Source organism: Macaca fascicularis, chromosome 2, assembly GCF_037993035.2.
Source record: "Macaca fascicularis isolate 582-1 chromosome 2, T2T-MFA8v1.1".
Lineage (NCBI taxonomy): Eukaryota > Metazoa > Chordata > Mammalia > Primates > Cercopithecidae > Macaca > Macaca fascicularis.
Window position 1 is genome coordinate 83,786,932 of NC_088376.1, and position 17,381 is coordinate 83,804,312.

Consider the following 17,381-nt stretch of genomic DNA (forward strand, 5'->3'; position numbering starts at 1 on the left):
TCTTTCTGCTCCGTACTTTAACAGTTTATTGTTCCTGTGGTTAGTAAAGGTTTACTTTATTAATTTCCTGCTCATTGATGAGCTTACAATATCCTTTTTCAGAAACTTAAATGTCATGAAGAGCCTTCCCTTTATTTACCATCCTGTCTGTTGTTCCATTTATTTATTTTTTTTAACACTTATTACAAAGGGTAAATTTGAGAGCACTTGCTCATCAGCTATTTTTCCCAACAAAACCTGTGAACATCTTGACCTCCTGAGCAGATAGAATAGTTAATGGATTCCCCAAAAGGAACAGGATGGGAGTATGAGGGGGTTACCATCTAGGGGCCTTGGGTTTAGACTTTCTCCTGACACATTTGGGACTCCTTGCATTTGTCATTTGACACACGTGTGACACCAAACACGTACAACCTAGGGTGCCACCAGCTGTTATTTGTTCTACCTCTCTGCTTTCCAGGAAGATAGGAAGTTCTCTCTCCTTGGTGATGGTCAATTTTCATATTTTTTTAACGTCCTTTCTCTCCTAATAAAAATGTCTCTAGTCCAGATTTAGTCTTCGTGCACTGCCTGATGCACAGTCCATGTAGATCATACGTTCTTTTTCCTTTTACAGTCTTTTCTTTTTTAAGCTAGAGAAGAATCTTAACACTTGCAACTCTTACTTAGACATAACTTCCTCTGCCTTGAATTGCTTCGGTGAGGCAGCATGATGCATAGTGGACATGGCTTGCAACTTGGAGTTAATGACTCTGTCATTTACTAAGGGTGTGTGCTTAAGCGAGCCATTGAAACTTCTTTGGTCTTGTTTTGTCATTTATAAAATGAGAATGATAATAATACCAGCCTCAGGAAAATAGGATGAGAGCAAATATATGTGCAAAGCTATTTTAGACCAGTAAAGTCATGTATAAGTACTACCTTTTGGTTTTCCCAAGCTTGTTGCAGTTTTTTCACGCTCTGAAAATAAAAAGGACTTAATGATACAAGTTGAGGCTGTAGTGAGCCCTGATTGCAGCTGCTGCACTCCAGCCTGGGCAACAGCGAGAGACCTTGTCTCTAAATAAGTAAATAAATAAATTCATTGCCATTTTTGTTTGTGCATTACCAATTTAGAAAGTGATGGAAGTCTGTAGAGCCAGTTTTGAAAACTGAGATATTTGTTTTAGCAGCACAAAACAAGGTAAATTTTTTTCTTCCAATTCTTAATATTGCACATTTTAAGAGTGTAAGATTTCTTTCTTAAATCATGTACTGAAGTCTCACCTAGACTTCTGTTCTTATATTCCTTGTTACTTTTTGTTTTGCTACACTGAGTCTATCTTATTCACATTGATTGCTTGATATCTTCATGTAATGCTTTTTCTCATTTTCAACTCCCCCCACCCACCCTCGCCCCCATATTAGTGTTATTGCATGAGTTCACCCATCAGACACACAAACCTTCTTTTTCAATAGCAGTCTCAGTCATGAAGCCCGGTCATTTAACTGCCTGGTACTTGCCTTCAGTTACTAGGCCAGAACAGCTCTTGCCACCAACTCACTGTTACTGGGAATTTATTTATTGAGTGGCATCCATTAGACAGTGCTGTAGCTCACATGCCTGTGGCTGCTTCAGTTGGCATCTGTCATGCCATTTGAGCCAGATTCCACATGGAAAATTATATTCCAAGACATTTCAGGTTTACAAAATGTTTCTCCTTTTCCACTTTTCCTATGAGTTTTTGTGTATGATTCTTACACATCTGTTCAGTCACTATTCTTTTCTTCTCCTAATCTCCTAGTGGTGATTGAGGAAGATAATACCCCTCTCTGATGCACACATTGATTAGCAAAATTTAGGGAGACCTTTATTAAAGGATCTTTATTAAAATCACTTTCATATTTGTTACCCTATTCTTAACACAAATAATTGTTTTGGTTTAGTGTTCATACAGTATTTCAAAAGAATCCATTTGTAATCGTCAAGGTTATTCAGTGCTTCTTTAAAGGGCATTGTGTTATGTATTGTATAAAGCCACTAATAGAAAATCTCCTGTCTCTGTGTGTATGAGAGAGAGAGAGAGCATGAGAGAGAGAGACAGAGACAGAGATGAGAGATTGTGTGGAGAAATGAGAAAAATCCAAAATGTAAATAAATTACATTATATTTTAAATACTTATATATAAATATGTAATTTCACAAACATGAACATTTATACATACATACACTTATTTATACAAATAAATATTTATACATACACAAATGTATGCTGTATATGCATTTGCCAGAAAAATATATTTGTCTTTTAATTGGTAGTTCTATAATTAATAATGACATTACAATGACCATTTTACTGTGGTAGTCAACAGTTTATATTTTTATCAGTGATAGGATAATCAGGAATTTGAGTGAAGGAATGGATAGCAATTTCATGAAAATTTTGAAGCAGTTTTCTAGTCATCCTCCTTAACAATTTGGCAAACAAGTTGCCCAGAGATGATATCATATAATGACATTTCCCAGAAAAATTGTGCAGTGAAACATTTCCAAAAATATGGTTGACAAGCACAGTGAAGGATTATAAAATACATGTTATTGACCAGAAATTGTGGCTCCTAGTATGTTACATCGTGCTAGAAAAAGTTGGAGGCATATTTCTGAAATTCTTGGAGCACCTGTTTCCTAAGCATTTCACCAGGATTTAAGCTGAAACAAATATGAAAACAAGATTAATTATATTGTTAGAAAAATGTTTTCTTTTCTTGAGATAAATGCAACAAAAACTGAACTGTTTGCTGACTTATTTAATCCAAGAAACTGACTGTATTCTCCAGATTGTCCTTTCACATGATGATATTTATGGAAAACTCATTGCCATTATGTGAAAAAAATATATTGCAGTATTCTTTAAAATGTAGCATCATTAGCAGAGATTTTTCTTTTCTATAGAAGTTATTGGCAAAAATGTTGCTAGTCACTATTACAGTAAGTTACTGTCCCTTTACTGAACTATAATTGACAGATGTAATCAAGGGATACTTAAGTATGGTGCCAACTTTCGTACTATATGCAGCATACTTATATTGCCATACAAAATAGATCTTTTTTCCTTTGCTGACAAAATATTATGTGTGAAAAGCATTGACCCCTTACCATAATATTGTTTAAGATTAAAGGCAAGAAAAATAACTAACTCCTTCTGGCCCATACAACTATCTGTTTTCAACTACCTCAAATTTCTAACCTGCATCAGGTTCTTTTACTTTTATCCCCACTGTCATCCTCCCAGCCTGGCCACCAGGAGTCTCCATCACTCATGACTCCCCAGCCTAGGAGGTATGGATTGCTGACTCCAAGAATCCCAAAGAACTTGACTAAGACCAAATTTACCTCTCCCCAGACAACTGACTGCATTCTGCTAGTACTTTGCAGGCTGTTTCCCTGCTTCCCTGCTTCCCTCCCTCTGCTCTATTTTCTAGATGGATTTTTGGTGGCAGCTGTTTTTGTGAATATCTAGGACCTGACCTGCCTGGGTATAACTCTGCATTTGTAGGCAAATGCCCAGTCATTGCAAACTGACATACTTACTGGGTGGAGGCAGAGTACCTAAACAGCTAAAGTGGGTTGGGTAAGGGTCAGCTGAAAAACAGTGTCAGTGCTGAGGAGACAGTAGGAATGGTGGGGACTCTAGCAAACTTTTCAGCACCTGCTCCATCTAAAGCAGGGAGCTGCCCACAGATTTAGCTCATTACTACAGTGCAGGAAAGAGGGCCGAGTGAGACCAGGCGCAGTGGCTTATGCCTGTAATCCCAGCACTTCGGGAGGCCGAGGCGGGTGGATTGCCTGAGGTCAGTAGTTCAAGACCAGCCTGGCCAATGTGGTGAAACCCCATCTCTACAAAAATACAAAAATTAGTTGGGCATGATGGCAGGTGCCTGTAATCCCAGCTACTTGGGAGACCTGGAGGCGGAGGTTGCAGTGAGCCGAGATCATGCCATTGCACCCCAGCCTGGGTGACAGAGCAAGACTCCATCTCAAAAAAAAAAAAAAAAAAAAGGGCCAAGTGTTGCTAAAACCTCTAGTTTTTAAGGGAAGCCAGAAGTTTGGTTTTAAAAATGAGAGAGCTCCAGATAGTTTTCAGTGAAGGCTTAATTCTTACTTTTTTATTTCAGAAAATGTTAGATATAATCAGAAGTAGATAATAGTTGAATGAACTCTCATCTCTCAACTTCTTATCACCTCAGTGTCCTCACTTACCCCTCCCCTGCCCTGATGATTTTGAAGTAAGGTTCAGACACCATATTATTTCACCTATAAATTATATTACCATCATCACACACACCGGAAATGTCTTCACAATCCAGGGACTATTTCCATTTCCTCAGTTCTAAGAATGAAAATTTTGTTTCTTTAGTTTGTTGTAATTGGAATTCAAACGTGTGAATATGTGGTTTGGTTGATATGTCTTAAATTTTATTTTAATCCATTCATTTTCCCCTTTATCTTTTGCTCTTTCTTGCAACTTATTTGTTAGATTAATTGGTTTGTCCTGTAGAGTCTTCCACAAGTATGAATTTGGCTGATTGCATCCGTGTTATGTTGCTTAATACTGTTCTCCTGTCCTCTATATTTCCTATAAAGCGATGAAGAGGTTTAATCAGATACAGGTTCAGTTTTTCTGCCAAGACAGTTTTATAGTTAGTGACATAGTCCTTTATTAGGAATGCATAGTGTCTGGTTGTCTCTTTTTGTGATGGTCATTGCCTGTATCCCTTAATTCATAAGTGGCTCTAACACTTCAAAACATCATGTTTTTGCACACTGCCACCACACACACACACACACACACACACACACACGTGTCTTGGGTCAGATGCAATCCATGAGTCACCTGTTGGAGAATTCTGTGTATCAAAGTTCAGGCTTGAGCCCTGCCCATGTCTGGAACATGTTGTGATTCATTTAAAGTAACTTACTCCCAGTGAGCCCATCCTGACACAGGGAAATGATCTTGCCAGATCTACCATTTAGTTTTATATTATCACATGCTTACTTGCAGTGTGTGCAAAAGGGACCATTTCCTTCATCGGAGGTTGGGTGGAGAGGATCCTAATGATAAGAATTATTTGTTTGGATCAAATCTCATGCTGTCCTCCCATAGGGCAAATAGATCAAATATGTAATATGCATGTATTTGTATCTTTTGAGGTAGAAAGTAGACGTATCTATTGGTGCCTTTGACGTGTATGGCCTCTACGAATTTTTCATGATGGACTTTGTGGAGAAATGACTTTGCAAATCACACACACAATTGGGACCTATCTTCCATAATGTTGTTATCTTTACCTGTTGTTTGTGTTCACTGGGTAGAGCTAAGGGAAGTGGATTGTGGTGTTTAGAGAAACAGGATTGCAGGATGAACAAGGGGAGTAGGCAATACCGTATACTGGTTAGACTTCCAGGGATGAATACCATCGATCCAAATTTCTAGCTGTGTGGCCTTGGGAAATTTACTTCATCTCTGTGTTTCCTTCTGTCTGCAGTGGGTAGTAAGATTTCCCTACCTCAGAGAGGGTGGCTGTAAGAATTAAGGGCTCAATATCTATTTGCCAACTCTGTGAATAGTTTAATCCTTGCATCTGTTTTAGGCAGCAAAGGCTTCGTTGTTGTTGTTGTTGTTGTTGTTGTTGTTGTGTTGTTGTTGTTGTTGTTGTTGTTGAAGAGTACATATTCAATTTTGAAAAAATAAATTCCCAATATAAAAAATGGAATATAGGAAGTTGATAAAAATCAACATAGCCCTATTTTATGCTATTTGAAGAGTGTGGCATTGTAATAGCATGTTCTGTGCTTTTTCTTCATGGCTTCTCTGGAGAAATCAGGCACATACGTTGCAGTGTTGAGCCAAACATTTCAGTGTACGGAACGAACATCTTTAGTCTTGGCTTCACGTATAAGAGTTAAATATTTACATGGATTAAACTGTACCTGAACATTGTTTTTGTTGAATTAGAGAAGGTTAGCATACATGCTTCTGTGTGAAACATCCATAGTTTTACATAAATGTGTACAGTATTAAATGTAGTTCAAAGATGGTATCTACCCTGTTTGTACTTCTGTGCTCTCTCTCCAGTCTGTGGACTCTTATTACTGCTTCTTTTGCCTTTTTATCCACCTCTTAACTCTTAGCCTTTTTCCACATAAAGTCAACCAGAAAGTAGTAGCTCATTGGTTTTTAGAACGTGTATTTGGAGATCGTTCTGGGTTTTAAGGTTTATTTTCTTATTTAGAATAATCTCTTCTAGTCAGTAGATCCTGCATATTTTGAAATGGAGATGGGTGGCACACACTGAGACAAATACCTGTTGGGATGACTGTCCCCTGTTAATGCTAACCATAGGTCAGGACAAGACCAATAGATAAGAGCAAGAGCATGGTACTCACTCTAAGAAATTCTGTTCATCTACAGAAAGCCTTAGGGTGAAACAAAGATAAGAATCCTGGTCTTCTATGATGAGTCACTGCCACTGACTGTGTCTGTTTTGTTTTCAGGGTGTATGCCATGTACAATTCCGTAAAGGGATCCTGCTCCGAGCCCGTTAGCTTCACCACCCACAGCTGTGCACCCGAGTGTCCCTTCCCGCCTAAGCTGGCACACAGGAGCAAAAGTTCACTAACCCTGCAGTGGAAGGTGGGTAGCTTAAAGCATCAAGAATTGTCTCACTTTAAAAATTACCAGGTATGGTGGCACGTGTTTCTAGTCCCAGCTACCTGGGAGGCTGAGGGTGGGGGATCACCTGAACCCAGGAGTTTCAAGGCTGCAGTGAGCCATGATCACACCACTGCGCTCCAGCCTGGGCAACACAGAAAGAGTCTCGAGTTAATATAATGTCAGTCTATTGCCATTTGAAATATTTTTTAGCACGATTCCAGTTTTGTGATATGTTTTCTGCATAGTAAGTATGTGCAACCAATTGTTAAAAAGTTGTCGTTTCTGTAAGAGTTGGGCAAAGGGGTAGGAGGAGGGAACTGCAAAATCCAGCTTTAGCTTTTTTTTTTTTTTTTTTTTTTTTTTTTTTTTTTTTGCAGCAGTATTTTCTGAATGTCTTAGGGTCATAAGCAATATGTATAAGTGATATAGGTACTTAAAATACCTACATCTTATCACTTTCTAATAGTTTAGTTCATTTCAACAAACATTTGAGGACTTTAGCAAAAAGCTTTTATCAAGAAAGATTCAGAGATAAAGTAGTTTTATGGCCCTTTTGGCTTCTTTCAGTGGTGATACTGAAATGTTTAATATTTAAAACAACCTAGAACATTTAGTGATCTGAAGTATGTTAGTACTTCATTAAGTTCCACTAATTGGGCCATACATCGGTCAGGATTACTAATTATCTAAGAAAAAAAGACTGAATTATATATTTTCATGAAATACAATTCACTGGCTAAAAATAGCTCTTACCAAAGAGAGATCATATTGCCCCTTCCTCAAGGGGCATCACTGGCTTGTTAATCATAGTTGTGTGTTTGTAAGAAAACCGTAGATTGTTACCAATCTCTGTAGCACTTATTTCTCTACATCAATATTTTATAATATAATTTAAAATGTAAAATAAATGGAGGTAAGAGATAAAGATTTATGGTTTGCGAGGAGAATACTAATGTGTGAAAGAAAGAAAATGGCTAGGAAGATCCATTATTAGTGAAGAAATATTTTATCTTTTCATTTCTGGCCCGGAGAGTCAGTTTGATCTAGGGAGCTGATGAAAGCAATTCAGAGTCATGGTTAGCAGCAAAGCATGGGCCTCTGTGGATCCCTCTCAGGTGGGCAGCTGCATTCTCATAGCCAGTGGCCAGCATTGAGTGTGTTACTTGGACAAAAGCAAAGTTTAAACTGGCTTAGTGTCTGAACTATTTTATTTTCCTTCCTGGCTTCCAGGGATAATCCAGGTCAGTGATTCCCCACCTTTTCAGAGTTTTAACACCCAACTGGCATCATCATTTAATTCCTTGGAGTATACATATCCATTTAAAAAATGTGCTCTATATTTACACATACATATGTAAATATATCTTTGTAAGGAAAGAATTAAAATCCATTTTGTTTGGAAAATATAAGAACTTGTCTTTAGATTACCTGAGGGACCCCGGGGTCTTATAAACCTAAAGTTGGGAATCACTGATGCATACTCTGCTTAAAACCTGGATGAATTTCAGGTCTCAGGCAGACCAGCAACTTCAAGAAAGAATTTTCTTATTAGGAGGAAAATGTTTCACATTTTCCTTCTCCCTTTCCTCAATTGTAAATCAGAAACATACTCTTGTTACATTCAGTCATGTACAAACTTGAAAGTTCTGGATTCAGTTCAGTTTTCGTTTAAATGTCCTTAGAACAGATTCCCTCATCAAAGTGCTCCAGGTGGGGCACAAGGACAGGGAAACATTCTCTGGCTGCCAGTCTGTCCTTGAATCCACAAAGATGCTGAAAGCACTAAAGATCTGACATCTTTTTGTTCATCAGCAGCAGTTATTACTTGCACAGGAGATAAGGCAAAACAAAAACCTAAGTCAGTGTACCCACCCTCAAGGAATTAAGGGACTAGTAATGGGGTAGGATATCATCAAAGAAACTACCAAAGAACAGTTTGTTTTATTTTTTTGGAGTTCTCATCTTAGAGATGGGTTCTCATCTAAAACTTCGATTTTGTCGGTTATTTATAACTTTAAATGCATCACTATCCTCTCCTCCAAATTGAGCCCGCAAAAGCCTAAAACAACAGTTTAGGACTTAGAGCACTCACCTGAGATCTGAGTTTTGGGACTCAGAGATTGTGTGACTCAAGAGAAGGAAGGGAAGGAGCGGGACTGGCCCCCTGATGTTTTATTACTAACCATAATAGAGCAATAACAACTGTTTACTGAGTGCTTCCTATAAAACTGGGTAGTTTAGTAGGTGATTCACATATTCTCCCAATTATTTATCATACCTATCCTTGGAACATGAAATTAGTTGTTGATATTGATATTAAATAGCTAGCGCCAGACCACATGCAACAAACAGCCGAGGCAGGATTCAGATACATCTCAGGGGAAGCTGAGCTGCCTTTTGCCAGGGGCAAGGTACCATGCTGTTTGCTGGGCTCTTGCTCTTTCCTAGGGAAGAGTCGGCCCTGGCATGTTTTTGAAGTGGGAGACATGATCCAACTCCTCTTCCTGGTTGCTTCCCCCAACTTGTAGTTCCACTGTCTCTCTAGATCTCTCTACCCTAATGCTCCAAGAGACCCCACTGCGGCATCACTTGTAGCTCTTGGAATCCTGAAAAGCATTCTTTTCCCCAGAGTTCTTTACTTCCCTTCCCATTGTTAAAAACCCACTTTCTCAGTGAAGCAGATCTCAGCATGCTTTTTAAGAGAAAAGCAAATGATGAAACTTCTCTTTGTTAACATACGAAGGGCGAATAGCCTCTAGTCGTCTCTCCAGAGGATCACATTTTTTCCCCATTTTTAAAAAAGAGGAACCTTAATGTCACTGATGACTTTCTAATCTTAAGTACTTTTAAAAAATTAAAAACCTGTGTGTGGGATGTTACAAAAAGAAAGGCTTGACTGTGCTCCACCAGACATCCAGCAGCACCTGAGTTTCTCAGCTGCCTTGTTCTCACTCTATGCTTGAATTCAAAGCCCCTCTTCAAAGTTCTATCCCCAGAGGAAGTAAGGTACCATGAGGGTGTAAAAAGGGAGAGGTGGTGGTGGTGGTAGACAGGTTTGGCTATTTGTGGAGTATGATTTATTCATAGTGGGGACTCTCTACAGTTGAGGTATGTCAAAGTTAGTGTATGATGATGGTTGACCAAGGAATGCAGGGACCATCAGCTTTATCCGCCTGCGGGGAGAGCACCGGACTGTCGTAGACGCTGTATGTGAGGCAGGTGGGGAGCTGATAAGTTTTGTCTCTGAACAACTTTCTCTAATCTCATGTTCCTATTTTTTTTAGGCACCGATTGACAATGGTTCAAAAATCACCAACTACCTTTTAGAGTGGGATGAGGTAAGCTTATTTCATATTCACCCATCTGAAACACCCTTTCAGAAACAAAATTGCTGAACAAATACCATTTTATTCTTTGATAAGACATGCTAAACACAGAAGAAAGGCTTGCTACTAGAGAAATTTAAATCAATAGTTATTGACTATGGAAAACGAAGTTAGATTGAAGTAGTATTATGAATTGTGTATTGAAATATATGTACCTGGCTTATTTGCAAGCACTGCTGCTAAAAGAAAAAAAAATGGGGTCTTATCTATTTTGGATCTCCAGTGTCTAGCCAGCCAATAATTTGTATTAAAAGTTGACTGCTTTGTCATCTTGACTGCTTAGATGCTTTTGATAAGGTAAAACACACTGCTGCTCAGAAAGCATAATTTGCTTTTCGTTTTTGAATGCCATGTGTGTACCTTGGTGTCGCACTGTTGAGTGGCCGCTGTGAGAGCAGAGCAGTGCATAGAAGTCACACTCTACCCACGTGCGAGTGCCCTGTGGGTTAGAACGTCCTGTATCAGGTGCCCTCCTTGCTGTTCATGTCCCCAGAGGCCCTTGGAGAAGGTATCTACGGTGGAGTGTCCTTATTCTCAAAGCCACTGTGTGCCGACTGGTGGACCCAGTGCATTTCTGGCTACACACAGAATCTCAGACAGGAAACACTTGACCTAGAAGGCTTTCATTTCTGAAAAGCAACTGTTGGCTGGGCGTGATGGCTCACACCTGTAATCCCAGCACTTTGGGAGGCCGAGGCGGGCAGATCACGAGATCGAGACCATCCTGGCTAACACGGTGAAACTCCATCCCTACTAAAGATACGAAAAAACAAACAAAAAAAATTAGCCGGGCATGGTGGTGGGCGCCTGTAGTTCCAGCTACTCGGGAGGCTGAGGCAGGAGAATGGCGTGAACTCAGGAGGCAGAGCTTACAGTGAGCCGAGATCATGCTGGAGTGAGACTCCATCTCAAAAAAAAAAAAAAAAGCAACTGTACTTTTTGTTCCTGTAGATCTTAATTGTATTTATTCATTTGCCCCCACTTTATTCTTTCTCTGGTTGAGAAATTGGCTAAGGATTTTAAGAATAAGAAATGTGGAATATGGGGAGAAATGCAGGTTAGCCTTTGTGACTTAAATTTGGAGGGATTGAAAGATTTAGAACTTAGACTTAGGCAAAAAGTGACTTGGCAAGTGTGGAAAAATATTTTAACCAAACGTAAAATGAAAACTGGATGGAATTGCCATGGTGAAATTTTGATGCGAAAGAGGTCCGTCATCACTTTCTGCAGAAGCATATTTTCCCATCTGGGTTGCATCTGATCAGCTAGAGTTCCAAGTTACCAAGAACAACCCTCTATTGTTCTTAGGATCCTTTCGAATAGCTTGTACATGCAGGTTGGTGAAATCTCAGCCTTAACCCATGCATTCTACAGATTAGGTGGATTTCATTTTCAGGTGGTTTAATTAGAAAGTGAAACCACCTCTCCAGCCCTTAGAGGTTTTTATAGTCAGTCAGGAATGCTGGAAAGGAACTCGGATGACCTGTGAGCATATAGTAATGTCTTCCCATCTCTCCCTCTTTGTAAGGACAGGTGACCGTTTAATGAAAGTCCCTTTTTATATGTGGATTTCTTGCACTCATCGTATGTGTTTTCTCATGTCTCGAGGTTTTATATCGAGATGGAGTTCACCAGTACAGAAAAGGCATTTTTTTTTTTTTTTCAGATATCTTCTTAGGGCACTGTGTGTGTATGTGCGTGCATGCACACACTCGTGCGTGCCTATGAATCCTGTGTTTTTTGCTGCTTCTCTGCCCAGGACCATGAGTTCCTAAGTAAGGAAGGCTAAAAAAGTTGAATACATAGCTCAGTGAGAAACCTCCAAAGAAAACTTGGGTGCTGCAGGAATTGGTAATGGTGGCTCAGTTGCTGGTCCCTTCCCTTAGAATTTGAAATGAGAGTGTCCTGGCTGATGATGCTGAGAGGAAGGATGCCACAGCCTCCGCTGAAGTGGGACAGGCCACGTCTGATGATCGTTCATGTTCAGCATGATCCATTGCAGGCTAGCAGTCAAAAAATGTCAGATGACTGGGTTTTGCCCTCTACCTTTCTGCTACTTGATCTCCTTCCAACTTTTCCTCTCACTTTTCTTAATTCTCTGCCTTCTTTCCACTTTTTCTCTCCCACCTTCAAATTCCTGCTGGTATCACAGCTCTGTTGAGCTTTGCTGAAGATTCCAGGTTAATTGACTCTCATCCACCATGGATCTTTTGCCAACACAGAAATCCTTTTACATTCTGTGGTTTAAGGTCCACTTTCTAGACATCTCCTGCCCCCTCAATTCTAAGGAACTCCCTTGCCTTTGGGTGCAATGAGCTTCCTGGCAGGAGAGGATAATTGAAAGAACACCAAGATTAGGAAATATGGGTTCTGTTCTGAGTTTTATGCTGGGCAGCTTGACCTCTCTGGTCCTTAGTTTTTTCCATCTGTGAAATGGCGAATAGGTTAGTTCACCAGCTTGTATGCATTTACATTATTTATGCTCTCACAAGACAGATTATTTAGGATTGTCTCTTCTGACAAGAGAATATTTGGAATCATTTTCACTGTTGTTTGGCCTGTTCATTAATTATTTCAGCATTTATGGAGCATGTTCCTCAGTAGTCTGCATTGCACATTGTCCTATGAGAGATCTGTGACATAGTAAAGATAACTGTGATAGCTGAAAAAGCAAACGTACGCCTATCCTCTTGTTGTGCTTTTAAACAGACACAAATAAAGCACACGTTGCCATATGCTTCTCAAATTGTTCGGTCCAGTAGCTCTTTTGCTTTGTATTATACCCCTCTCATTTCCCATCCCCCATAAAGATGAAAAAACGGTGCTATCAGGTTTCCTGGCAGTGAGAATTCAAGCAGTAGTAACAAGTTCATTCCTGCCCATCCTGTCATTTCAGAAGTGAAGTTTCTGACAGAACAGTCTGGCAGTCTGTGTTTCTAAATGTAGAGCTGAGTTGAGGATCAGCAGCACTCTTGAGAGTGGCTCACTTGGGTTGGGTTTTGGGTCCCACATTCCTATGCTATACAGGCCTTAGCTTCAAGAAGGAAAAGCAAATATACAAACAGGACAGCAGCATCTGGTCTGCAGGATGTGTGAACACAAGAGGCTCTGGCCATCCCTCTGAATCCTTCTGCTGGTAGTTTCTACAGCCAGGTGCATCTCTCTGGTACCAGGACTGTTTCTAGACTCCATCTTAATAGAAGACAGTGAGGCAGGAGAATGGGAAGTGGATGTTTTGCTGGAATCACCCTTTCCCCCCCTTCCCCACCCTTCCCCCCCCTTCCCCTCTCTAAAGGCCACAGCTCTCCCCTCCTCTCCTCTTCAAGGATATATGCCCTAGCCACACACCCAAAAACCTGTCTGCCATCCAGGGGGCTGAAGAAACAAACTAAGATTGCAGAAAGTTTTTGAGGTGCACAGAGACACAAATCACTGCCTGAGAGCGACACCGTGCTGCTCTGAGTCCTGAAGAAGGTTGTGCTCAGGCATAGCACTCGGTCCTGTCTCTGCTCTGGCACCTGGTCTGAGAATCACGACTTTGAGGTGAGGTGGCCTCATCTCCATACACGCAACCACTAATGTTCAGGTGTCCCCTACAGCCCCATATTTTTATTACCATATAACAGCATGGATTAGAGTTCCAGAATACTTCAGTCTTTTGTGTTTGTAATCACCTTTGCAATGAAATGATTAGAGTAAAATTTTGAAAGTGTTGGTAAAACGAGAAGACAGAGCATCAAGCCCAGCTTTCAAGCCTCTTAAAGACTTTCCTGGAAAAAGAGCAGCAGCCTTTATTTCTGCTGAGATTAGGAATGCTGTGCTGAGTTGACCTTCTTGGGAAGATCTACCTTCATCAGCAGCTAACTATATGCTGGGCTCTGAAGTACAACGGCATGTGGAGCCCTAATGGGGAGCAGAAAACAGAAACGCATTACAGTACAGGGGAAATCTGATACACCTTCTATCCTCTCTTAAATTCACTGTCATTAATTTTACATCACTGTAGCATAGAATTCACTTGGAAATTACTCATGAATAGTTCTATACTAGGGTTAACTGCCTGTTATTTCTCCATTAATAACTAACTAGACAACACTTTAATTTTTAAATCAATACAAGAAGTTACTATGACTATGAAATGGTAATTAGCAACTAAAAATGGAATTTACAGCCAGGCACAGTGACTCACGCCTGTCATCCTAGCACTTCGGGAGGCCAAGGTGGGTGGATTGCCTGAGCTCAGGAGTTCGAGACCAGCCTCGGCAACACGGTGAAACCCCATCTCTACTAAAATAAAAAATATTAGCCGGGCATGGTGGTGAGTGCCTGTAGTCCCAGCTACTCAGGAGGCTGAGGCAGGAGACTTGCTAGAACCCGTGAAGCAGAGGATGCAGTGAGCTGAGATTGCACCACTGCACTCCAGCCTGGGCGACAGAGCGAGACTCCTCTGTCTCTGGGGGAAAAAGAAAAAGGAATTTACAGTTGTCGTTGGCTTTTCAGCTGTGGCCTTCAGTTTCGGTTTTCACCTGAAACAGGTCAGTTTTTATTGAGAAGCTGTGGCCATTCCTGGCCAAGTTCCCTTGTGGTGACTCATGAGTTTTAGTGTTTAGAGCCAACCGACCCCACATTTTTGTAGATTTTTAGCCACTTTCCTTCTTCAGGAGATACCCCATTATAAGCAGAAACACAGAAGGTCATTGTCAAGTTTTTTTCACTTGAACACTAGATGAGTCACATCACATTGTCATTTCACAGTGTTTCCGTCCCCCGTGTTTACACTTTAATCTACAAGCACTTGTCATTCTGATGGGTAGCAGAAAGCAGATCAGAAGCTCCTAAAAAGGAGCTTGTTTAACAGCACAACAATGGCTAGATGCTAGATTTTTCAAGGTATAGGTTCTTTTCACAATGGAGAGTCAGTGAGATGGGGAAGACGGACATCATACTTGAGATACTGTACCCACTCGCCATGCCCACGCTAATCCGTTTGACTGCCCGTCTTTATGGCACCCTTCTAAGCTACATTGACTCTGTATTGCTTCTCTTCTTTTTTTTTTGAAATGGAGTTTTACTCTTGTTGCCCAGGCTGTGCAATGGCGCAGTCCCAGCTCACTGCAACATCTGTCTCCCAGGTTCGAGTGATTCTCCTGCATCAACTGCTGAGATTACAGTTGCCTGCCACCACACCCGGCTAATTTTTATATTTTTGGTAGAGATGGGGTTTCACCATGTTGTCCAGGCTGGTCTCGAACTCCTGACCACATGTGATCTACCCAGCTCGGTCTCCCAAATTGCTGGGAGTACAGGTATGAACCATCACACCCAGCCCTGCTTCTCTTCTTGATGACATATCACTATCTGGTGGAGGTGGGAGTTTTTCTCTAGAAGGAGCTGTGGGAGAAGGATTGAGGATATAGAGGGCTCTAGGGTAGGGAAGGGCTTTTAGGAAAAGAAAAAACTAGGAACCTCTGGGTTGCGTCATTCATAAATGTCTGCCCAGTCTGTTTTAAGGTTCCTAAACAGATCGTGATCTGGCCTTATTTTTGAAAACTTGAGTAAAGGGGTGAATTTAATGGGCAAATAAGAACTTTTTATTTTAGAAAAAATTAGTTCCTTCAAGAAAGTATTTATGCAAACTTGGCTTGTTTTAAGTTCTGCCTTAAGATATTGTTTTATTTTGAGCCATACAGAACGCTAACTGGTGCTGCTGCAACTATCAGAACAAATACAAGTCTCCTAAGATCTTGCTATGAATATGTGGCATGGATTCATATTGATGATACATATCAATAATATGATGTTTATCTAAAGAAAACTGAATTAATCATCTCAGCTTTGTCTCTCTCTTCATCCATTTTGTGCTGCTGTAACAGAATACCTGAAACTGGTTACTTTATAAAGAACAGAGATTTATTTCTTACAGTTCTGGAGGCTGGGAAGTTCAAGGTCAAGGACTTATATCTGGCAAGGGCCTTCTTGCTGTGTCCTCCCACAGTAGAAGACAGGAGGGCAAGACAGCACAAGCATGAGAGAGGAAAGGGGACCAAACTTGCCCTTTTATCAGGAACCCACTCCTGTGATAACAAACTCACCCCTGTCATGATGGCATTCGTGAGGATAGGCCCCTTGCGACCTAATCACCTTTTCAAGGGGAAAAAAAAAAAAAAAAGACCACCTCTCAATGTGCTGCATTGGGGATTAATTTTCTTTCTTTCTTTCTTTCTTTTTTTTTTGAGGCGGAGTCTCGCCGTGTCACCCAGGCTGGAGTGCAGCGGCGCGATCTTGGCTCGTTGCAAACTCCGCCTCCCAGGTTCATGCCATTCCAGCCTCCCGAGTAGCTGGGACTATAGGTGCCCGCCACCACGCCTGGTTAATTTTTTGTATTTTTAGTAGAGACGGGGTTTCACCGTGTTAGCCAGGATGGTCTTGATCTCTTGACCTCATGGTCCACCCGCCTTGGCCTCCCAAAGTGCTGGGATTACAGGTGTGAGCCATGGCGCCTGGCCGGGGATTAATTTTCTAACACATGAACGTGGGGGACACATTCAAACCATAACAGTTTCTAGTTCCTCATGGTACCCCAAGCAGGTAATTTAACACCTTAGCCTCGGCCTTTCCACTGGAAAAACAGGGTCAGTTATCTCACGGGTGTGTTAAGATTGAATGAGATAAGTTGGGCAATAGCCAAGTCAGTGTAACGATTGTTCCATATTGTTGGCATAAGTTTACCTAAGCAGATGCTAAGATCTGAGGTAGGGAAAGTCAACAATTACAACGATCATGTATAAGAAATATGACATTCTTCTGTCAGGAACTTAAACAAGAGCCCTGAGGTTTATGTCACTTGTTTGAACTAAATAAAAAGTGATGTTAGTGCTATCATGGATGTTAATTTGCTATTAGCCTAACTTCTGGACATGACATGCAGGGCACAGAATAACCAGAAAAAGCGCTTTGTGGGAATGTGACTACTAGAGTTCCCAAAAACCTTTCTCACTTGTGACCCAGCTAGCCCAAAAGGAAGTTCACATCTGGATATACAGAATAACCAGAAAAAGAGCTTTGTGGGAATGTGACTACTGGAGTTCCCAAAAAACCTTCCTTACTCATGACTCAGCCCAAAAGGAAGTTCACATCTGGTTTCCCTGGTGACTAATGAGCCAACACAGCTGTAAAACACAGTGGACTAAGAATGAAACAAATGCCACAGAAATCAGGGGAAGCATAATTAAAAGTTGAGAGAGGAGAAAAGGCCAGCAGCAGGTAGAGCCCATGCCCCTGGGGAGCCATTAGCAGGTCA

At 40.8% G+C, this 17,381-nt stretch overlaps 1 protein-coding gene across 4 annotated transcripts in view; it reads left to right on the forward strand.

Moving 5' to 3' along the window:
• FNDC3B (fibronectin type III domain containing 3B) overlaps positions 1-17,381 on the forward strand; it is a 363,872-nt gene that overhangs the window by 263,757 nt on the left and 82,734 nt on the right. For all 4 annotated transcript variants that reach the window (XM_005546389.4, XM_045385094.2, XM_005546390.4 and 1 more), the window contains 2 exons: positions 6,536-6,674; positions 9,980-10,033. In XM_005546389.4, coding sequence (XP_005546446.1) covers positions 6,536-6,674; positions 9,980-10,033 — 193 coding nt within the window. The remainder of the gene's footprint in view (positions 1-6,535; positions 6,675-9,979; positions 10,034-17,381) is intronic.